The sequence below is a fragment of the Oncorhynchus mykiss genome, chromosome 24, assembly GCF_013265735.2.
Source record: "Oncorhynchus mykiss isolate Arlee chromosome 24, USDA_OmykA_1.1, whole genome shotgun sequence".
Lineage (NCBI taxonomy): Eukaryota > Metazoa > Chordata > Actinopteri > Salmoniformes > Salmonidae > Oncorhynchus > Oncorhynchus mykiss.
In genome coordinates, this window is record NC_048588.1 from 1,085,240 (window position 1) to 1,109,101 (window position 23,862).

Genomic DNA, 23,862 nt, shown 5'->3' on the forward strand with positions numbered 1-23,862 from the left:
TGCTATTAATTTATAACATAAAACACAGAAATTATGGTTGGGATGAAAGTGTCCGGTTCATTCTAAAATATTCTTATCATGGGATTCTTATAGATTGAACTCATAAGATCCTCAATTTGAAAATTAAATATTTCATTTCCAAAGCAAATGGTAGCGTAGTCTATTCAAACTGAGTGTGTATTTGATTTGTCATCAAGCAGTGTGTTTATCACTGTATAGGAGCACTGCTGACTGTGCCTGTGTGACAGATACATTTAACAGGGTATTTTTGGAACAGACTTGTCAGTGACTTATGAACCCAGCACACGCCCCATCATGTGCTCCTGATTTAGTTTAACTTGTTTTTGTCTCCTTGCATTTATATCAAGTGTGAAAATATATTATGAAATCACCTAAGACGTTAACTCAACAAATGTCCATATATGCAGGCTTCTCAATTATAAATTAAGAGGCAGGGGAAGGAGAATAGCAGTTAGGTCAGAGGGGTGGCCTCTTGCCTCAAGGTTTCACAGGACAAAGTGGCATAACTCCTCTGTGTTTATGTAACAAAGTAAATGTCCCATCTATCTTAACAGGGCTGCAGAAATTAGCAAGGTCAGTAATATCATCTGGGTGTTCGGATTCAGAAGGAATGTGTGAAGTGGCTTCCTCTCCTCAATTTGCACTGATCTGTGACAATACATAATAGGTAAAAGAGATTCAAAAGCTGGCTCATGGATGCCTACCGAATATTTGCTTTCCCCTGACCAGTTCCATCACCTCTGGGCAGATGAAGGAAATGAGACAAGAGGCCGTTTGACTATTTACCTCTAGTCTAGCAAGGCCATTCTTTCATATATCGTCAAAATGTGGCTGTCCGAAGCTACCTTACCTCAAACATCTTCATTTGTTCTGTGAGAGACATACTGAACAAAAAATATAAACGCAACAATTTCAAAGATTTTACTGAGTTACAGTGCGTTCGGAAAGTATTCAGACCCCTTCACTTTTTCCACATTGTTGCGTTACAGCCTTGTTCTAATTGATTGTCATTTCCCCGCCCTCATCTACACACATTTTCCAATAATGACAAAGCAAAAACAGGTTTGACATTTTTGCAAATAAAATAACTCAAACACCACATTTACCTAAGTATTTAGACCCTTTACTCTGTTGAAGCACCTTTGGCAGGCAGCGATTACAGCCTCAAGTCTCAAAGAGTTCAATCTTGCTTCTCATGGTCTGAAAGTACTTTAGGTGCCTTCTGGTAAACTCCAAGCAGGCTGTCACGTGCCTTTTACTGAGGAGTGGCTGCCATCTGGCCACTCTACCATAAATGCCTAATTGGTGGAGTGCTGCAGAGATGGTTGTCCTTCTGGAAGGTTTTCCACAGAGGAACTCTGGAGCTGTCAGAATGACCATTAGGTTCTTGGTCAGCTCCCTGACCAAGGCCCTTCTCTCCTGAATCCTCAGTTTGGCCAGGCAGCCAGCTCTAGAAAGAGTCTTAGTGGTTCAAAATGTCTTCCATTTTAAGAATGATGGAGGCCACTGTGTTCTTGGGGACCTTCAATGCTGCAGATCTGTGCCTCAACACGATCCTGTCTCAGAGGTCTACAGACAATTCCTTCAATCTTATGGCTTGGTTTTCACTCTGACATGCACTGTCAACTGTGGGACCTTATATAGACACGTGTGTGCAATTCCAAATCATGTCCAATCAAGCGAATTTACCACAGGTGGTCTCCAAGTTGTAGGAACATCAAGGAAAGTCAATGGAAACAGGGTGCACCTGAGCTCAATTTCGAGTCTCATAGCAAAGTGTGAATACTTATTTAAATAAGGTGTTTTTCATTTTTAATAAATGTCTAAAAACCTGTTTTCGCTTCGTCATTATGGGGTGTGTAGATTGGATTAAATGCATTTCTCCCTCATGTTAGAATAAGGCTGTAAAGTAACAAAACGTGGAAAGGGTCCAGGGGTCTAAATGTATGTAAAAGTAAGAGACAAATTAAGTGAGTGAAATTGTTTTTATTATAATTAAGACAAAGCTACTCTGCCACAAAGGTTTTGCAATTTGGTTGAATAGTAGCTGCTCTTGGACAGCATTGGTACTCATGACTTGGTCACCCCTCTCTGGTGGTCATTTGGTAATGTGCTCTACTTGTAACAAAACACTTATTTACACGTTAGGGCATGCAAACTTGATTAAAGCTGAACTGCGTAGTAGCGATAGTCAAAATGATCCAACTCGTTAGTTTTCCCTCTTGAATTCTGAACGGTGCAGTGCCAGAATGACCACCCGAGCCCGGCACGCTATACGGTTGGGAAAATGTTCCTCAATCCAAAAATGGAATGTTTCGCTGTACTCCTAATTATCCCGAAAATATGAATGGCGAATCAAGAATATTGAAATATAGCCAATTGTGTATTTAACTGCCCCTTGCCGTCGTGCTAGGTTAGCTAAAGGTATATCAACTCATTGGTTTCAACAACACTTCGGTTGTGTTGTTGAATTCCTCCCAACGCTAGCAGTCGTGTTTTAATGGTATCCAATGGGCTGCTATAGCATTAGCTAGCCTAGCATGCTGACAACAACCGCCCGCGTTCTGGCATAGCGCCATCCCGACTCGAGAGAGAAATGAATGAGTCTGATCATTTGGGCTACAGTAGCGGGAAAGGGTGCCACCTCGTTATGTGGCCGAGCTCAGAAGCGTGGAGCAGCATGGTAAAAAAAGCAGTACATATTGATGTTGTGCTCTTCTGTCCCGCATTATGTCCGAGGGGGAAAAAGGTGTTTGTCAATAACTTCGTTGTTGTAATATCACAAACGGACGTGGTTGTTTCATCCTTGCGGATTGCAGTTGTGTTATTTCAATTGATTTTGATTAGATTTTTTTTTAAAGAAGCGCGAGGATCAAAATAAGAAAGGGGACCAGGTTGTAAAAATACTATAGCAACCTTAGTTCAACGCCTAGTGACCTCGTCAAGACTCTTTGGTGTCAACAGTGGGATAGTGTTGTTGAAAACATGACTGGCCGGATCTGAGGCACAGTACCTTTTCCATAATCAAAGAAAGTTGTGAATCTCATTACTTGATGCTTGAGGACATTTTGTTTGCTACTTTTCTGATTTTGGGGGGAAGAAAATTGAAGAGGGGCATCCGTTAAACAATTATTAAACTATGTATGTTCTTATCAATCAATACAAAAAATACAAAACTTTAGAAAAATAACAACCATGTGATAGTATAATGGAATTCCCATTTCTACAGGATTCCTTGCTGCTGGCCCTTTCCTGCAATTTTCTTGGAGCACTCCAATAGAGCGTTGTGAATGTCTTTGGCGCAGGAGATCTGTGACTTGATCATGCTGAGGTACTGTGAGTAGGACAGGGACTCGGTCTGTACGGTGTCAGGCTTGGTGGCTGTTGGGACCAAGTTAGGAGAGTGCTTGGCACTGTCAATGCTCTGGGATAAGCACTCGTAGGCAAGCCGCTATGGGGGAAACAAAAGAGTAATAGTAAGCAGATAACCAGGCTGCCAGCTTTATCAATGTATAAACTATACTATATGTTATGGTGAATGATGCTCGGTACTCTAAAAGCCAAATATAAAGACGTGTAATAAGAGGTGGTGAACAATTTCATTTTGTGTGTGCCTCACTAAGCAGAGCTCCAGCTGATCGCACAGGGCATAAAACTCTTCCAGACTCTTGTCAAACCGCTGTACACTGGCATCGCTGCTCTTTCTGAAATACAAAGGCATTAGGAAAGTTGTGCAGCTCCAGAAAAAACACGTATACGCTGTGTGTGTGCCAGAGTTAGGGGAAAAAGGGTACTTACATGCCATTGTCAATTGATGTATTATGCCCCAAATTTAAAGAGGCAATCTTCATGACATTCTAGACAGAAAATAATGCTTAGTTATCCTATATTTGATGTAGCTACATTTTGCAATACCTGTACATAGCTATAAGCATAATATTTTGTTACTGTGCAAACATATTCCATTAAAAAGCATTATCCCCCCCTGTCTCTGACCACTATTTGCAGTTCAACTTAAAAGGTAGTCATAAAAAATATTCCCTAGTCAGATCATTACTACTGTTCCAGATGGCTGATGGACATGATTATTTAGGTAGTGTAAAGCGTAGCACAGACAATTTGACCAACCTTTACTTGTCGATACTTCCTAAATTCCCGACATAGAAGACAACGCATTGCTAGTTGCAGATGGTTCATTTAAAAAATCCTCTGTTATTAAATTACTTTTTTTTTTTTGCTCCATGAAGTAATCAAGAATGTGTACGCCGCCATCTTGTACATTTAAAATCTTCTCTCATTGAGACATGCGAGTCTCCACCCCAAAGTTCTGCATGTCATGAGTGACTCAGAAATATTGAATGCAGTGGTTGAATTGGGCCAGTTCCTAGACCCTGCACTTATGATCCAAATTAGAGCCAGGTGGGGCTCTTGCACCTTTGGTAATGTTAATTTTGAATATAATGAAAAATTGTTGTCCACATTTAATATTTCCTCAGCCAACAACACGAGTAATCAACAACATACATTTAATATTGCCTGCGCCCCAGACGCACAGAGGTCTAAGGCACTGCATCTCAGTGCAAGTGGCGTCGCTGGTTTGAATCCGGGCTGTATCACATCCGGCCGTGATTGGGAGTCCCATGGGGCGGCGCAGCATCGTCCGGGTTTGGCCTAGGTAGGCCGCCATTGTAAATAAGAATTTGTTCTTAACTGACTAGCCTAGTTAAATAAATAAAAACAAAGTAATCAACACCAGATAATCCAATAGGATTGCATTTCAGTTGTTCAACTGACTAGGTATCCCCCTTTCCCTAGAAGGGTTTACCTATTCAATTGGTAATCTTGTCCCATTCTATGGGAGCAAATAATATTCCTCTGTGGGCTTTCAAATTTCGAGTGGCACTGGGAGAAGAATATGCATGCCACGCAGTTTAATTGCCACTTAACAGAGCAGGATCACAGCTTTCTATTCTACCTACATTTATTCCTCAACTGACAGATGGACCATTTTAAAACCAGGGTTTTTAACAGCAACATGGATTAGGCGCATAGGGATCACCAATGGCGTTGAATGCATTGTCGGAGATCTGAGCTGAATCTAACATTAGCTGTTAGCCCTTCTCATGACACCAATGGATGTATTGGAACGCTGTATCACAACCCATAGTGCGGCGCACAATAGGCCAACGTGGTTTGGCCGGGGTAGGCCGTCATTGTAAATAAGAATTTGTTCTTAATTGACTAGCCCAGTTAAATAAAATATGACGGATCGATTGAATTCTAAAGGTGGACTTGAGTTATCATGAGCTAGTCAGCTGACTACATCCTTGGCTGAGTGCCCCCCGCACGCCCCAGAACGAAGGACCCCCACCTCCCAAATTAACCACTGGTTGAATGACACTCACCTGACTCAATCAATGAGAAGATTTGAAAGACAGATGGCAGCGTACACATTGATTGATTACTCGAAGGATCGCCAAGTAAAGGTTGTTCGAAAATGCACTTCTGTGGCAGTGAAGAGACCAGACTGACTAGCCATTGTTTCCAGCTCATGTAAACAAAACGTGGAGTACCTGGAGGCTCTCTTTTAATTGTGGAATAAGCATTTTGAATCGATGAACTGGGTCGAAATCTTGCTGTTGACTCAACTGCTGTTGTTGAAGTGTAGCAGCTTGCTGCATTCCAACTTGTGGAATCGGTCCACCGGGTTGTTGCTGCGCTGCCATTTTGGTAAACTTCTTCGGTGAAATTTTTACGGGGGACTACATGCTTTCATTGTGTGTTGCCGCCACCTACTGGGTGGGGTGAAAACTGAAACTTTAACCCCAAAGACAAATAGTCATGGAGTCGTCATGGATCCTTTTTTTAGGCACTCTTACTTTGGACAAAGCCTATGAGGAAAATTAATGGAGTTTTTGTAGGATTTTGGGATAAACGCCTTAAATAAGGTATGTGGTAAACACAGTCTTCGATCTTAAACGTTTTGTTCTAGGAGATAATCAGCTAACCTCACTTTGTGAATTTATGTAACAATAAAAACACATACTTCATAAAGGTCATGTTAACTGACTGCTATTATCTCATAGAACAATGTAAAATATATGCCTATATTAACCTCAGACCTTATTTTTCGGTGTTAATTCCAAAACCATATTATTTCCCCATAGGGATGGCCAAATGAACCAGAGCTCATTTATTTCTGGTAAGGACTAAATATATTTTCTACAAGTGAAAAACATAACTTATCCGTTGTAGTGACCAGCTAGTCAAGTGGCTTCTCTATCAATTAAAAGTAAATGTCTCTTAAATGGAAGGCAGTCAGGAGGCAAGAGCATGTGGAACCATTCCAGCCAATGAGAGGACAGATGTGTGCACAGCTGTGTTTTCTCAAAGTTGCCAGGATATCCTACTTATGTCAATACACTTGCAACACCCTAAGCATTATGTAGCGAATAAGCACAAAAAATGTGTTAACCAAATAAAATTCGACAGTATGAGTCATAATACCCCAAAAACCTAGCTGTCAAACAGGGAAATAGTTCCAATCGTTTTTCAACCATTATTTTTTTCCCATAGCAGATTTTAGAACAATTAAAAGAAGGGCTGTGTTCTGTGAAAGCTTACCCTGGCATAACATTTTGATAACCATGTACAATGCAGTCAAAAGTATTCACATTTTTACAAATGTTGTGTTAAAGCCTTATTCTACTATATATATATATATATATATAATTATATATAAATATATATATAGATATATATAGAAATATAAATATATATATATATATAAATATATATAGAGAGATATATAAATAAATAAATAAATATATATATTTATATAAATATATTTATTTATATATATTTATATATCTATATAAATATATATATATATATATATATATAAATATTATTTAAATATATATATATATTATATTCTATTATATTTAAATATATTTATATATATTTATATATATTTATATATCTATATATTTATATATATTTATTATATATTTATATATATATTTATATATATAAATATATTTATATATAAATAATTATATATAAATATATATATAGATATATATAAATATATATTTATATAAATATATATATATTTATTTATATATATTTATATATCTATATATAAATATATATATATATAAATATATAAATATATATATAGATATATAAATAAATATATATATTTATATAAATATATTTATTTATATATATTTATATATCTATATAAATATATATATATATATATATATATATATAAATATATATATATATATATATATATATATATATTAAATATATATATATATATTATATTATATTATATTTAAATATATTTATATATCTATATATAAATATATATATATATATTTATATAAATATATATAAATATCTATATATAAATATATATATAAATATATATATATATATATATATATATATATTTTTTTTTATATATATTTATATATATTTATATATATAAATATATATGAATATATATAAATATATATATTTATATATATATATATTATATATATATATAAATATATTTATATATATTTATATTTATTTATTATTACTTATTATTACTTATTAAAAGACTGAGCATTTTGTTGGGTTTTTTAGTTTACGTATTATTGAGTATTAGATCATTATTCTCAGATCCCTACACAAGCTCTGGGGCCTTTTTGGTGAACTTTCAAATCCAGCGAGAACATCAACTACCGGTATCATACTCTCGCGCCTTCCAAAAATAAAAGTCGGTTTCCATTAGTTACCACAGTCAAAATTGACTATATCGTAAAAAAAATAAAAATGTTGCTCTTAATGTAAGGTTAGGGTTAGCCTTAAAGTTGGGGTCTGGTTTAAAACCAGATTTTAAGGAGATAAATGGTAGAAATGGGCGGGGTTTATTACTTAGTGACTGTGGTAACTAGTGACAAACATAAAACGCCGTAGAGAAAGGAGAGTCCTAGTGATTCGCTTTTGGCTTACTGCAACACAAATCTAAAATGGCAGGAGCTGATGGAGATGATTCTCTCTACCCCATCGCCGTGCTCATTGACGAGCTTCGTAATGAGGATGTGCAGGTAATCACATATGCTCTGTTTATACGAGGTATTATATTGGTGTTATTTGTTTTACTTAAACATGTTCAATTTCAAATAGGATAGCTAGCTAACCGTACCTTACATCCCGAGGCCCCTTGCCTTGGCCTGTTCGTGAAGTCTGCCTGGCGCACCCAGTCTGGCTAACTAGATAGCTAACGTTAGCGTGTTTCTTGGTGTGATAAATATCAACCGGTTAGTTACTGCCGTGTTAGTAACTGGTGTTAGCTAACGTTAACCAAGTGACCTAACGTTAGTAACTAGCTAACGTTAGTTTGCTGGGCTACTGTATCACTATGCTAGTTAGCAGCTAACTACCATAACTAGTTCATAAACGTAATCTAACTAGGTGGTCAAATTCGCATGTTAACTTGCAGAGGCACCTAGCTACTTTATTTTGTTACTGAAATATCAAAATGTACACTTCACACAACTTTACTGTAAAAGCATGTCTATAGCTGCTAACGTTAACTACATAGCTTCCTTCCTTGTTGTACCCGTCGGTCATCCAGCTCCACCCTGGTAATGGTTGTGAGACTATCATTATTGTAACAAACTAGTTATCTAGGTAACGACTGACATGATTAGTTATGTACTATATCTGCATCTTGCTTTGGTGTCTCTTTCAAAAACACCGATTTTCTATACTCTAGTTAAAGGTTGTATGTTCATAGGAAGGCATCTACATGGGAATATGCCCACGTCTGAAATAGTATTTTTAGTTGGCCTTACTGAAACGCTAAGATGGTTTTATAGATAATGGTGGCATCTCTTTTAAGTTTCATGTAATAACATTACCTGGTATTGTCTACTTTCCAAGCTGCGACTGAACAGCATCAAGAAGCTGTCTACCATTGCACTGGCCCTGGGAGTGGAGAGGACCCGCACTGAACTCCTCCCCTTCCTCACAGGTACATTGCATTCAAAGTATTCAGACCCCTTGACTTTTTCCACATTTTATGTTACAGCCTTATTCTAAAATGGATTAAATACATAATGTTCCTCATCAATTTACACCCCATACCCTATAATGACAAAGCGAAAACAGGTTTTTAGAAATGTTTGAAAATGTAAAATAAATACCTTTTATTCACAAGTATTCAGACCCCTTTCTCTGAGACTAGAAATTGAGCTCGGGTGCATCATGTTTCCATTGATCATCTTTGAGCTGTTTCTACAACTTGATTGGAGTCCACCTATGGTTAATTGATTGAAAAGGATTTGGGGAGGCACACACCTGTTTAAGGTCCCACAGTGCAGGCCAGAGCAAAAACCAAGCCTTCAGGTCGACAGAATTGTGTATAGAGCTCTGAGACAGGATTGTGTTGAGGCACAGATCTGGGGAAGGGTACCAAAACATTTCTGCAGCATTGAAAGTCCCAAAGAACACGGTGGCCTCCGTCATTATTAATTGAAATAAGTTTGGAAACACCAAGACTCTTCCTAGAGCTGTCCACCCAGCCAAACTGGGCAATCGGGGGAGAAGGGCCTTGGTCAGAGAGATGACCAAGAACCCGATGGTCACTCTGCTAGAGCTCCTCTGTGGAGATGGGAGAACCATCCAGAAGGACCACCATCTCTGCACCACTCTACCAATCAGGCCTTTAGGATAGTGGCCAGGCATAAGCCACTTCTCAGTAAAAAGGCACATGATAGCCCGCATGGAGTTTGTCAAAATAAGATTCTCTGGTCTGATGAAACCAAGACTGGTTTGTGTCAAGATGCCAAGTTTCATGTCTGGAGTAAACATGACACCATCCCTACAGTGAAGCATGGTGGTGGCAGCATCATGCTGTGGGGATGTTTTTTAGCGGAAGGGACTGGGAGACTAGTCAGGATCGAGGGAAATATGAACGGAGCAAAGTACAGAGTGATCCTTGATGAAAACCTTCTCAGGACCTCTGACTGGGGAGAAGGTTCACCTTCCAACAGGACAACAACCCTAAGTACACAGCCAAGACAGTGCAAGATTGGCTTCGGGATAAGTCTCTGAATGTCCTTGAGTGGCCCAGCCAGAGCTCAGACTTGAACCCGATCAAACATCTTTGGAGAGCCCTGCAAATAGCCTTGCAGTGACGCTCCCCATCCAACCTAACAGCTTGAGAGGATCTGCAGAGAGGAATGGGAGGAACTCCCCAAATACAGGTGTGCCAAGCTTGTAGCGTCATTCTCAAGAATACTCTAGCCTCTAATCGCTGCCAAAGGTGCTTCAACAAAGTACAGAGTAAAGGATCTGAATAGTTATGTGAAAGTGATATTTCATTTTTATGAACTTGCAAAAAATGTCTCAACCTATTTTTTTGCTTTGTCATTATGGGGTATTGTGTGTAGATTGAGAAACACAAGTTAATCCATTTTAGAATAAGGCTGTAACGTAACAAAATGTGAAAAAAGTGAAGGTCTGAATACTTTCCGAATGCACAATGTCCTAAAATGTAAGACCCAAGTTACAGCAAACATGAGTTGTCCCCCTCCCCTTAATTATGTTTCACACCTGACCTCTTGTAGACACCATCTATGATGAGGATGAGGTGCTTCTTGCCTTGGCTGAGCAGCTGGGCAACTTCACCATGCTGGTGGGAGGCCCTGAATATGTTCACTGTCTGCTGGTACGTATCTGTTGCAAACAAAATCTGTCAGTGAGCATATAATGCATACAGATATTCAACAGACCTGACAACACTTTATTTTTTTACTTATCCAGTCAGCTACACATACGCACATTTATGTCCCTGTGTCTTTCTTCGCAGCCGCCGCTGGAGAGCCTGGCTACCGTGGAGGAAACGGTTGTGCGAGACAAGGCGGTAGAGTCTCTGCGTAAGATCTCCCAGGAGCACTCTCCTGTGGACCTGGAGGTGCACTTTGAGCCTCTGGTGAAGAGGCTGGCCAGTGGTGACTGGTTCACCTCCCGCACCTCCGCCTGTGGCCTGTTCAGCGTCTGCTACCCCCGCGTGTCTAGCACTGTCAAGGCTGAAATACGCCAGTGAGTAGCTATATCAGGCGGGATATAGCTTAGACCTGATTAACTAAGATCCCAATGGGATTGAAATATTAGAGGTGCGGACATTACTTTCTCATATCAGGGGTCCAATGCACCCACCTTCGGTAGTCACATACTAGCCTTGCAGGCCCAAGTCTATCAAATTGGGACGATTAACTACACTCTTCTGTAGAGCCAATCCAATGGATTTATGGTCTGACGGTTGGCGGGGTGTTCTCTCCACAGGCATTTCCGCACTCTGTGCTCAGATGACACACCCATGGTGCGCCGCGCTGCAGCCTCCAAGCTTGGGGAATTCGCCAAGGTTCTGGAGCTGGACTATGTCAAGAGTGACATAATCTCCCTCTTCACCGCACTGGCCTCTGATGAGCAGGTACATGCATGTATTGAAAACACACACACGGGGTGTCCTGTAGCATTGCGGTGGGAAGTGCGTGGAATTCTTCCAGCCATTTGCTAAAATCGGCTGGCTTGTTGCCATGGAATTAACATGGCCATACAAATGAGATGTTTTTGAATGGGGATGGATGAATGTTGAATGGGCTTAGAACCGTCATATTTCAGCGACTTCAATAGGTCACCCCAACTGGGACTCAAAACCGGGTCTAGCTATTGTTAACCCAACACCTCAGCAGTTACACCATGACAACCGGCCCGTGGGGGAATCGTGTGTTCCCTCTGCATTTCTATGATGTTGCGACAGTATTTTATTAAATTGGTACAGAATCAGCAATAATCCCATGCCCCCCCGCCTGTAGGACTCAGTGCGCCTGCTGGCTGTGGAAGCCTGTGTGAGCATCGCCTCGCTGCTGCCCCAGGAGGACCTGGAGACCCTGGTGATGCCCACCCTGCGCCAGGCCGCCGAGGATAAGTCCTGGAGGGTCCGCTACATGGTGGCTGACAAGTTCTCTGAGGTGAGCATGTGGAAACATTGATGTGCTGCATGTAGCCATAATGGATCAAAAATATTTTCTCCTTTACTGAACTTGGAACGGATGATATTCAGTGCTTCACATATGGTCACTTTAAAACTGCCTATCAGTAAACATGTTGTGCTAAATTGAGAGATTTGGCAGATGCAATTGCTCAAATGTTTGTCTAGGAAGAGTTATATTTTCAGTGGGATTACTGTATTGAATTTAAGTAATACAATCCAAGGAAGAGTAGTGGACATTTATGGGGCCTGTAATGTTCATAGTCCCCCAGCGTAGAACGTTCTTTTTGTTTTCTTTACCACACGAATCAATTGATTTCTAACCCAAATGACCTTCTCTTGTCATTTAGTATAAAATGGGCCATATTGCCACTTCCATAATGTTATAGAAGTTCAGTCAATCAATATAAAAGCTTTCAGGCAACCTCTCACAAATTAAAGCTCAGCATATGTTTTTTTTGTGCACCACACTTACTGAAAGGACTTCTACCACTCTCTCCCTTGCCACCATGAACTTTTGAACTTTGGTAGCATATGTTCCCGACCCCAAATCCAATTAGATTAGTGTGCTGATCAGCAAATCAGAGCAAGGTTAAAAGGGGGATTGTCAGAGCCGTAGATGGAGAGCTCTGCTGGATGTTAATTGCCATGCCCATAGTTTGTGGTAACCAATTTAACAGTTGGCAGGAAACATCCACACAAATTAAAGCCTGGCAATGGCAAATCGTTGTGTGCACTTTCCCCTTTGCTACCATGGATTTTGTGGCCTGTGCGTTCCCAATTTGAATCCCATCAGTCAAGTGTGTTGGTTATGGAGTCTCACGCAAAGGTTTAGTGGTGGGTGTTAAATGCCTTGTCACTGACTCCACAGCTCCAGAAAGCAGTCGGCCCAGAGATCACGAAGAACGACCTCGTCCCAGCCTTCCAGAATCTGCTCAAGGACTGCGAGGCTGAGGTCCGATCCGCTGCCGCCAAAAAGATCAAGGGTGTGTGTCTGGATGCTATCTGCCAGTCATAAAGCCTATGTTGAAATAATAGTTTGAATGAGAAGCTTTTACCGTCTAATAGACCACGGTATTTACAATCACCATTTCTGTCCTCAGAGTTTTGCGAGAACCTTCCAGAAGACAGCAGAGAGACCATCATCATGACTCACATTTTGTCCTGTGTCAAGGTAAAAAAAAGAAGCCACTTGACTTTTATCCCTTTTTTATTCTGCTAACTTATGTATGCAGGTTTCTTTGACCTGTCAATTTCTCACTCACCCATGACTCACGAAGGGGCCAAAAAAAATCACTTATCTAAAAAATAAAAGCTGTTGTGTTCTGAAGTCTCGACAATAACGCATGTCAATCAATTTCTTGTGTTCAGATGTGCCAATGCGGAAGTAGCAGATATTTTTACACCCACAAATCCATTTTTAGCATTAGTATCTACTGAGCTGTTAAACTGAGGAACTGGTTGTTTTTGACTGTACTTTCTATATGTGAGCCATGAGGATATTATGCTTTTGTAGGTTGGGGTCTATGGCTAGATGAGGAGTTGCGCTCAGCCTTTGGACAGCAGGGGGCACTGTTGTATTCTAAATTACTTCCAAACCACCATCATTCCTATTCTGTCGAAGTGTTAAGAGCTCACTGGTTGGTTCCCGAGTTTAAATGACACCCTTTTATTTAGAAAATATATTTTTTGGCGAAAAACGTCTCTTCCATGAACATCCCCAACCAAAAAAAAAAATGTGTTTACATTTGAGTTATTTACCAGATGCTCTTATCCAGAGCGACTTACTGCATACATTTTCCTACTGGTGTTGCAAGCGTCATACTCAAGCAACTGAGCCACACAGGACAGCTCTGTGCCGGGTCAGCTTGCATTAACTGATGATTCATTTCAACAGAGGCTAGTTTCTTCCCCTCTATTTGAAAATACCATATTTGCTGTCACTGTGCACTGCAATGTCTGACTCTTTCTCCTCTGACAGGAACTGGTGTCTGACACCAGCCAGCACGTGAAGTCTGCCCTGGCCTCTGTCATCATGGGCCTGTCCACCATCCTGGGAAAAGACAACACAGTGGAGCACCTGCTGCCTCTGTTCCTGGCCCAGCTCAAGGATGAGGTAACACCAGTCACTACTGCTCCTACTCGTTCTATTCATTAAGTACCAAATGGTTGAGGGTGGGGGGGACTGCCTGGACTTGGAGAAATGTCTCCCGTGTCTAGTCTGATCTGATCACCCTCTTTAATATCCTCCAATGCTATTGACCTTGTTCAGGATCAGATGTACCTGGCTGGCTCCCTACCAGAGTAAAAACCTAGGGATGACCCTTATAGGGTTTGAACCTTTTTCCCTGGTGACATTTGTTCTAGTGGTGCTAGGCTATTTGATGCGGTTTTCAGTGACGTGTGGTTTCTTTCTGACATATCCTTCCTAAATGTAACATGTATCGCAGCTAAAATCCTGTTGAAGTAAGATGTCGGCATTAGCCGACACATTTACGTATCTCTGGTGGTTTATTAATACCAGAGTGGAAGGTTTTGGTAGATGAGGGAAATTGCACCGACAGCCTTCCTATTAAAATATGTTCTAGTTGCCTCGCAGCCAAAGCTGACTTGACAAGGTTTATGTCATAAAGGATTACAGTCAGAACGGACAACCGAGGTGCGAAACACCCCAAATGACTCACGGATATAAAAAAAAATATCTGTATTCTTCAATATTTCTACTACATATATTTAGTCTCTCAGCTGGCTGCTATCTCTGTCATCTCCTATTAGGGTCACAGAAAGCTTGATGTGAAATCTGTCTGCGTATTCTGAGGCTAGGAATCAAGGGACTGGCGGAAGGTCTTTGGCAATTCGTTTAGCCTTTTTTGCTAATGTCATGTCGAGATTGGAGCCAAGATTGGCATCATTATAAGCAGATAGGGATGCAATTAGCGGTCACAATGACTTTTGCCACTTTTTAAGACCACTTGAAATAAAATGGCTTTAATTCTTAAAGGAAGACAGACATATGAAATGTAATTGTCCCCACAACTTAAACAAGAGATCCCTCTCTCTTGCCCTGCAGTGCCCTGAGGTGCGCCTCAACATCATCTCCAACCTGGACTGTGTCAACGAGGTGATCGGCATCCGCCAGCTCTCCCAGTCGCTGCTGCCTGCTATCGTGGAGCTGGCCGAGGACGCAAAGTGGAGGGTCCGCCTGGCAATTATCGAGTATATGCCCCTGTTGGCCGGACAGCTGGTGAGTCATCGGCTGTGTCCCCAAATGGCTCCCTATTCCCTTCATAGTGCTCTACTTGTAACTAGAGCCCTTGCACCCTTTTCCCTATATAGTGCACTACTTTTGATCAGAGCCCCCTGCAGTCCCACCTCAGAAGACCTGTCTGTTGCATCCTCCCTTCCCCCTAATCACACATCTGTCTGTGGCCTACATCTGCCTTGTGCCATGCATATGTGCCACAATTTATGGTGGGCAAGTGCTCTTCACTAATATCATCCATGAATTTGTAAAAAAAAGAGCTATGCAAAGTAATTCAGCTAGCTTTATTTTTTGCTTTCTGAGTAGAACTCGGTTGAATTGGAACCCAATTCAATAAGTGTTGCTTGCACTGTAATGTTTGGATATGGAACTGGTTTAGAAAAGTATTCTCTCCTAATCGCTCTTCTCCAGGGAGTGGAGTTCTTTGATGAGAAGTTGAACACCCTCTGCATGGCATGGCTCATTGACCACGGTAAGACCCCTCCCCCATACACCACTTTTCAATGCATTTGTCCTCTGTGCGCTTAGTCAGTAGTGTCCTCCATTGGACAGAGGTGGGGATCACGTCCCTGATGGATTGTGTCCCATGCTGCTCTCTAAGCTCTCACTGCTTCCCTCCCCTGCATCCTATGTGGTTTGGGGGGCAGAGATGGAGACGCGTCAGGCTGCAGCTCTCTCTAAGCCTCACGGCTGTGCCAATGACAAAGGTCTGATGACAACCCAGTGACTTAGACTGGGAGAGGCCAAATTCTCTCTCCTTAATTGCTTGCTGCCTTCTGTAGCTGAGCTGGATAGAATGGGAAAACTACTGCAATAGGCTGCAACCCAAATGGCACCATATCCCCTATTGTGCACTACTTTTTTTAAATTTAACTAGGCAAGTCAGTTGTGATACAGCCTGGAATCGAACCAGGGTCTGTAGTGATGCCTCTAGCACTGAGATGCAGGGCCTTGGACCGCTGCGCCTCTCGGGAGTCCAATACCCATATGGCTCTAATAAAAAGTAGTGCACTATATAGGGAATCGGGTGCCAATTAGTATACAAACCATACTGTAATACACCGTAACAGGAAGGCATTTGGATATGAGCAAATCAGCTATTTTCTGCAGTAGCCTTTTCTGTCAAGTTAGTCACATCTCTGCTCAATACAACATTGAATCTATCAGGGACAGGTTTTTGTGCAGAACGTATAGAATACGGGAACAGGCATCCTGGTGATCACGATACCGGTGATACTTGGCCTGTTATCACATTGTTAGTGAAATGTTGGTATTGTAACAACCCCACTCTGAAAATAGGCACATCTTGCAGTTTACGTATTTTTGGTCTTTTGAATGCGCTGGTTAGATTTGCATGTGATATGGAGACCTTGTTGGCTACGTCTTTTCGCTCTGCCTTTAATGTCAGCAGAATTAATTTTTTTACCTGATCCCTTTTTCCTATTGTTCTTTAGACGGGTTGGTCGTTTAGCAACAACCATTGCTTGCCCAACTATGGGTCAAATCTGGCGGGCACTTTGGCTTAGACTGTTGACAACATGTAGTTGTTGACAATTGTATTTAGTGTCCAAATGTTTATTGAAACATAAATAAATTTACACAATGAGCACTTGTCTCTCAAACATTGTTACAGTTGTTGGTTAGCTTGCTAACTATTGTTTGCCATATTAGCTTAGACATGAGTTTCCCTTTGAGTTTTTTTCAGCAGCGGTGGCAAAGTTAACGTGGAGGGCACGTAGTGCTGTCTCTGACCGACATGTTATGCTTTCTTGACAGCAGAGATGATCTGTTTTCAAGCTAATTCTCTGCAGTTCAACACATTTTGCCATGGGGCTGAGAGAAAATGTCAAGTTTGTATGTTTGCTTATGCCATCTGAGTTACTCAAATACCAATTTCAGATAGAAGATGTGGTATATTACCTGGAAAAATAAAAATGCACACACCAGTCAAGTTTGGACACCTACTCATTCAAGGATGTTTATTTTTAATATTTTCTACGTTGTAGAATAATAGTGAAGACATTAAAACTATGAAATAACAATGAATCGTGTAGTAAACCCCCCCCCCCCCCCCCCCCCCCCAAAAAAAAAGAGAGAATAAAAGAAAAAGTGTTGAATAAATCAAAATATATTTTTAAGTTTTCAAAGTAGCCACCCTTGGCATGCTCTCAACCAGCTTCACCTAACCTAGAATGCTTTTCCAACAGTCTTGATGGAGTTCCCACATATGCTGAGCACATGTTGGCTGCTTTTCCTTCACTCTGCGGTCCATCTCAATTGGGTTGAGGTCTTGTGATTGTGGAGGCCAGGTCATCTGTTGCAGCACTCCATCACTCTCCTTTTTGGTCAAATAGCCCTTACACAGCCTGGGGGTGTGTTGGATCATTGCCCTGTTGAAAAACAAATTATTGTCCACTAAGCGCAAACCAGATGGGATATCGCTGCAGAACGCTATGGTAGCCATGCTGGCTAAATGTGCCTTGAATTCCAAATAAATAATTGACAATGTCACCAGCAAAGCACCCCGACACACCACCTCCATGCTTCACGGTGGGAACCACATATGCGGAGATCTGTTCACCTACTCTGCGTCTCACAAAGACACGCCAGATGGAACCAAGAATCTCAAACTTGGACTCATCAGACCAAATGACAGATTTCCACCGGTCTAATGTCCATTGTTTGTGTTTCTTGGCCGAAGCAAGTCTCGTCTTCTTATTGTGTCCTTTAGAAGTGGTTTGTTTGCAGCAATTAGGCCACGAAGGCCTGATTCACACAGTCTCCTCTGAACAGCTGCTGTTGAGATGTGTCTGTTATTTGAACTCTGAAGCATTTATTTGGTCTGCAATTTCAGAGGCTGGTAACTTATGAACTTATCCTCTGCGGAAGAGGTAGCTCTGAGTCTTCCTTTCCTGTGGCGGTCCTCATGAGAGTTATCATAGCACTTGATGTTTTTGCAACTGCGCTTCAAAGTTCTTGAAATTTTCCAGATTGACTGACCTTCATGTCTTAAAGTAATGATGGACTGTCATTTCTCTTTGCTTATTTGAGCTGTTCTTGCCGTAATATGGACTTGGTCTTTTATCAAATCTTCTGTATTCCCCCCCCCCCCTCCCCGCCTTGTCACAACCGATTGGCTCAAATGCATTATTAAGAAGGAATTCCACAAACTAACAAGGCACACCTGTTAATTGAAATGCATTCCAGGTGACTACCTCATGAAGCTGGCTGAGAGAATGCCAAGAGTGTGCAAAGATGTCAAGGCAAAGGGTGGCTACTTTGAAGAATCTAAAATTATATTTTGAGGAACACTTTTGCGCTTACTACATGATTCCATGTGTCATTTCATAGCTGTGATACCTTCACTATTATTCTACAACGTAGAAAATATTGAAAATAAACATCCTTGAATGAGTAGGTGTCCAAACTTTGGACTGGTACTATAATGTATTTGACCACTTTCTTGCAAGTATATCCCTTTTATGCATATCAGTGAGTACCTGGCAAATTTGGAGTGGTGGGGGGTGTTTGCTTTTCAAATTAATGCTAGTTGAATATAGGGGAAGTACTGCATAACATTGTCAAAACGCCTCAAAACAAGACATGGTATCAACACAACGAGCTGGACCGAGAGCCACCTACGATTCCCGTCTTAGTCAGGAACGATGACGAGAAGCTGCGATCTGACCGTTCAGAATCATTATCAGCCAACCTGTACATAAAGCCTTCAACAGCAAGATTGCATCTCTTTTGGCCTATCGCATACATTGTATACTAAACGGTACGTTCAAAGTAGTATGATTAGCACACAGTATGTAGTTTTAGTAAGACGTTGGTAAGACAGGTTTTAATATCCCATATCCCAACAGGCTATTGGCATGGTTCTTCTAACCCCAATGTGGTTCTCTAGCAGTCTTGTTTATGGCTGTATTAGGGGCCAAATAGGATTTGGTCAGTCAATGGTTTAGAAATGTGTTGTACCCAGGCCCCCTGGTCTCCCGCTCTTTGTCCAACAGCTAGTATTGATTATCAGGAAATCAGGCTTGTGTGTACCCAGATATCAAGTCACTGTATTCTGGGCACAATTTAGTGTTTTGAGCAGTTCTGCAGTCACTAGCCTCTTTAGCCATGATTACTGATGGGTATGTTTTCCATGCGAATGGGATTTTTGCCAATATTGTTACAAGGCAAACAAACTGACAATAATCCAAAGATGGCTGCCAAACTGGAATGGAAAGAGCTCAAAAGAAGTGAGAATCCTGGCAAATTTTCAAGGGCTGGGTATTTGATGTTTTTACTGAGTATTGTACTGACTGCCTACTCTTGTAGAGTTTGGATGTCTAAATTTAACTTTGATCTGTGTAATTGAGTTTTGTACACATTTTCTTTTTGGTTAGATTGCCATTTCAATTGAGAAATGCTAGTCAATAGGTTCAATTAATATTAGTGTCAGGGCTTTCCTTTACCAAACAATCTTTTTTTCTTTTTTTTCTGACAACTACAACAAATATACTACGAGTCCTAATTTCTATCTAGTTCTACAGGCCAAGGTCTCTAAGCATGTTTGTGTTGTCGACAGTATACGCTATCCGCGAGGCAGCCACCTGTAACTTGATGAAGCTGGTGGAGAAGTTTGGAGCCGAGTGGGCCCAGAACACCATCGTGCCCAAGGTGCTGGGTATGGCCAATGACCCCAACTACCTGCACAGGATGACCACGCTCTTCTGCATCAATGTGAGTCCTCCTGACCTTTATACCACACACACACAACCCTCAGACCATAGGCTTATACTAAGATGGAAGCTAGATCTACTCAGGTTTTTATAAAGCTAGCCATATTACCAAGGTGGATATTGATCATGTAGCTGCCGCCAAATAAAGTGGCTTGTACCTTCACGTGCATGTCGCACATGGGTAGTTGAACGCCAAACTATTCATTGAGTTGACGCTGAACCATCAATCCATGGGTGAGTCAATGCCACATTTTCACTTTTGCCGAAATCAACAGGAAAGAAGATCTTGCAAATTTTGCAGGCTGAGGTGTAAAATAGGATATTAGAAGTGGGTATTTTATTACGCATCATTAGTGCATTGCAAAGCACAACTATGCACAAACAGCCCCCCCCCCATCAATAAAATGATTGTATTAAGTCATACAAAAGTTTTCCTGTGCGTGAACTTTCAAATGTGTGATGTGTATTTTATTACTATTAACACATTTGATTCATAAAATATTGAATCGGTCTTCCTCAAATTAAGCGGATGACGCAATCTTTGCGAAAGGGAGGGAATCTTATTTCAATGGTCCTCGCCTCGCGGCTCTGTCATTTCATTCAGGGTAAGTGGAGTTAGCCGCCTGCCCTGGAGCAGGTTAGTTATGAAGGATTCTTTGCATAGAAATGTACCTGGCTAAAAGGTGAGACACTTTCGTATGACCGGTTATCCTGCGTTAAACTGTTGACCAAAGTTACCTCGCTTACCTTTCAAACCTGATTTGTAGTATAGGGCTCATGTCATTAAACCTGAGATGGATTTAAACCAAGCCATTTTTGAAAAACATTTGTTTTAAAAGTAAATCATACTGTTTTATCATGACTTATTTTACATCCTGATATTCTAGGCATTTATCAGATGCTCTTATCCAGAGTGACTTAGACAAGTGACTAACAATCATTTGTTTATGCGTTGTTGGTTTCCATCCACCCCAGTCACTGTCTGAAGCCTGTGGCCAGGACATCACCACTAAGCATATGCTGCCCGTGGTCCTCAAGATGTCCAACGACCAGGTGGCCAATGTGCGCTTCAATGTGGCCAAGTCCCTCCAGAAGATCGGCCCTGTCCTGGACAGCAAGTAGGTCCTCCTCATCCACCACAAAGCCCTCGTTCAGGCATACCTGAACAACCATCTCCAATGATTGTACACAGTCTACATCAGGGTCGTTCTCAGTAGGCACAAATTGGGAGAAAATATTGCTTGAACTGGTCCAGTAAGGATGCTCATTTTTTATTCCGTCGCAGAATGTTTTGCGTCTACTGAACATGACCCAGAATGTCCATGCTTAATTCTAGCACTCCGCTAATCTATTATGGCATGGGAGTGTGGGGAAAATGTGTGCTTTGTCTGAAAAGTTTTGTTTTTCTCAGTGCCCTGCAGACTGAGGTGAAACCAGTCCTGGAGAAACTAGCCACAGACACCGATATGGATGTTAAGTACTTTGCCCAGGAAGCTATACGTGGTAAGGATAGTACACTGTCCATTTTCTTCTATGAAGTCTCCTCATAGGACCACGTTCAGTTTGGCACGTTGTGGCACATTGCTGATAAATGTCCTTAATAGAGCTGCCGTAAGTCCTTGTGCTACATGTCAAAGAAGCATGTTTGTTAGGCTGTTTCTATATTATGTACACTGTTATGCCCTGCTGAATGTGTTGCCCAATGTGAACGTTAGTCCATCTTGTCATTCTTCTGATTCCTTGTGTTTTTCCCTGTAGTTCTGGCCCTGGCATAAACCAACCCAAGCTTGGCTATCCAGAGGAAACAAAAACCCAAGATGACACGACATTGAAAACACTTTTCACAATATATTTATTGATGTTCAAGAGCAAATGGTGAATTAATGGTGTCTATTAACATCTATTCTTTTTTTTTTTTTTACTCTGAAAATAAAATGTCCAAGAAAAGCGCAGGCTTCTAATTTCCCCTCGCTGTAAATTTTTTGCTTCTCCAAGTGTGATGAAACGTGCATTTAAGCACAGTATGCTGACCACTGTGCATAAGTAACATTTCTGGTTTGACCCACACATTCCTCCCCGTACATACATAGCCGTTGACTGTAACGTTACTATTAGCACGGCCCCTTTCGCTGACACATTTCTCTGTACGAAGCACCCAGAACACGCAAGCCATCTCTTGGTTGCTTGTCCAAGTGCTAGACACATGCTATTGCTACAGCAGATGGTGAGGAAGGCTGTTTTATTTGCTTGTGAAGAACCGCAAGGCTAAAGGCACCCACAGATTTGTTTACATGTGCTGCTTCCTCTCCTGGGACATTTCTCATGTATTCAGAAAAGCTGTTGTGCAGCACCCCATCCTCTCTTTCTGTCCCGTGTGTCTACAATGAATTACGGTTTAATTTGTTCGAGAACATTGTGGGTTACTCATTTCTATCTAGACTTAAAGGGATACTTTGATTTTTGCGACGATGCCCTGTATCTATTTCCCCGGAGTTAGATGAACTTGGATACCATTTTTACCCTTTTTTTTTTTTTGTCTGTCCACTATGAAGGTAGTTTCATGAGCCAAAGTGAACTAACGCTAGTTGGCAACTTTGTTCAAACTGCACACCGAGACAAATGGTATCCACAAGTCTGTTTGTTTGACGCAGGGAGGAATTGTGGGAGAATTTGTCCACAATCTCTCTTGCTTGTTGTGCCAATTACTGATGAGCAATGGCTTTTTTTTTGGTTTTCATAAGGTTTAACTCTTGATTGTCCTATTTTATGTCAATGTTTTCTGTTCTCTAAAGACAAGGCATCATTCCTCACGGGTTGTCAGTCAGTTTAAACAAGGCTGACCACTACAGCTAAAATGACAGGAGCACTAAGAATATCAGGGCTCTGTGTAGGTGGTTGCATAATGTTTTATTATTGGATGGGAAGAGGGAGTGTGAATGATTTGGTCAATTACGGGCAACTCTTTCCCTCATTGTCTCCCTCCCCATTTCCCATGGTCTATTAAATAAATTAAAAAAACTTGAGTTTCCCATATTATGAAGACCCCACTTTGGTTTTTATAGACATCTCAATTGTGATGCTGTACTTTATCTTGAACTGAATAAAGTAATATAAAAATGTGGTTGTTTGCTGATGTTCTTTTACTCTAGAAACCTTACAATATAACCTTTTGCATTTTAGTGTTGTAGCTGTTTAGTTGTCTGCACACCCAAGGAGTTTACAGATTTTGCTACCTTTTAAAGGTAGTCCGCGAAATGATGTTGCACAGCAGCACTGTAATGAGCTAGATTAAAGACTACTCCAGTGGTGGCTTTGGGTATCGGTGAAATGGGCAGCCATGTCACCGGCCAGGGCCACATCTTGCCGGGGGGAGCCCGCACAAAAATTCTGAATGGTGACATTTGCGCAATCGGTTTTCTATCGCTCATTTGCACTTCACATTAATGATATGTCACCTTGTGGGACTGAGTCAATTAACCTAATTGGAGTGGGCACCCTGATTCTAGTTTGTGAGCTAGGTAGGCTACTGCTTCGGAAGGTCTCCTACTCAGAAGTTTGAGATGGGGCGGGGGTAGGTTGACCTCAGAACTCCCCGCTTGAAGCCCGGGGTACTGTAGGGGGAAATCTATCAAATAGTGCACCTCTAACTTTGTACAGTACTAATGCAATTATTAAAATCAGTCACACTACGAAATGCTACCAAATAAACCACAATTCATTCATAATACTGTGAATATATAGTTTGACATTGTTGCATTTTATTTCTGGTTTGTGCGAAATTGTTA

At 41.0% G+C, this 23,862-nt stretch overlaps 2 protein-coding genes across 2 annotated transcripts; one reads left to right on the plus strand and one right to left on the minus strand.

Annotated features, from left to right (window-relative positions):
- Positions 1-1,987: 1,987 nt before the first annotated feature.
- On the minus strand, positions 1,988-5,785 carry LOC110503527 (mediator of RNA polymerase II transcription subunit 29). The gene is made up of 4 exons (XM_021581886.2): positions 5,595-5,785; positions 3,820-3,878; positions 3,641-3,725; positions 1,988-3,472 (listed from the first exon to the last, which is right to left on the minus strand). The coding sequence occupies exons 1-4, from the start codon at positions 5,745-5,747 to the stop codon at positions 3,245-3,247; spliced, it is 525 nt and encodes a 174-aa protein (XP_021437561.1). The 5' UTR covers positions 5,748-5,785; the 3' UTR covers positions 1,988-3,244.
- A 2,180-nt stretch (positions 5,786-7,965) lies between these two features.
- On the plus strand, positions 7,966-23,198 carry LOC110503528 (serine/threonine-protein phosphatase 2A 65 kDa regulatory subunit A beta isoform). The gene is made up of 15 exons (XM_021581887.2): positions 7,966-8,129; positions 8,968-9,058; positions 10,656-10,756; positions 10,898-11,130; positions 11,374-11,521; positions 11,907-12,062; positions 12,954-13,068; positions 13,186-13,256; positions 14,064-14,198; positions 15,153-15,326; positions 15,756-15,816; positions 19,924-20,078; positions 21,053-21,195; positions 21,489-21,580; positions 21,836-23,198. Exons 1-15 carry the CDS (start codon positions 8,052-8,054, stop codon positions 21,850-21,852), a joined length of 1,770 nt encoding a protein of 589 aa, XP_021437562.1. The 5' UTR covers positions 7,966-8,051; the 3' UTR covers positions 21,853-23,198.
- The last annotated feature ends 664 nt before the right edge of the window (positions 23,199-23,862 follow it).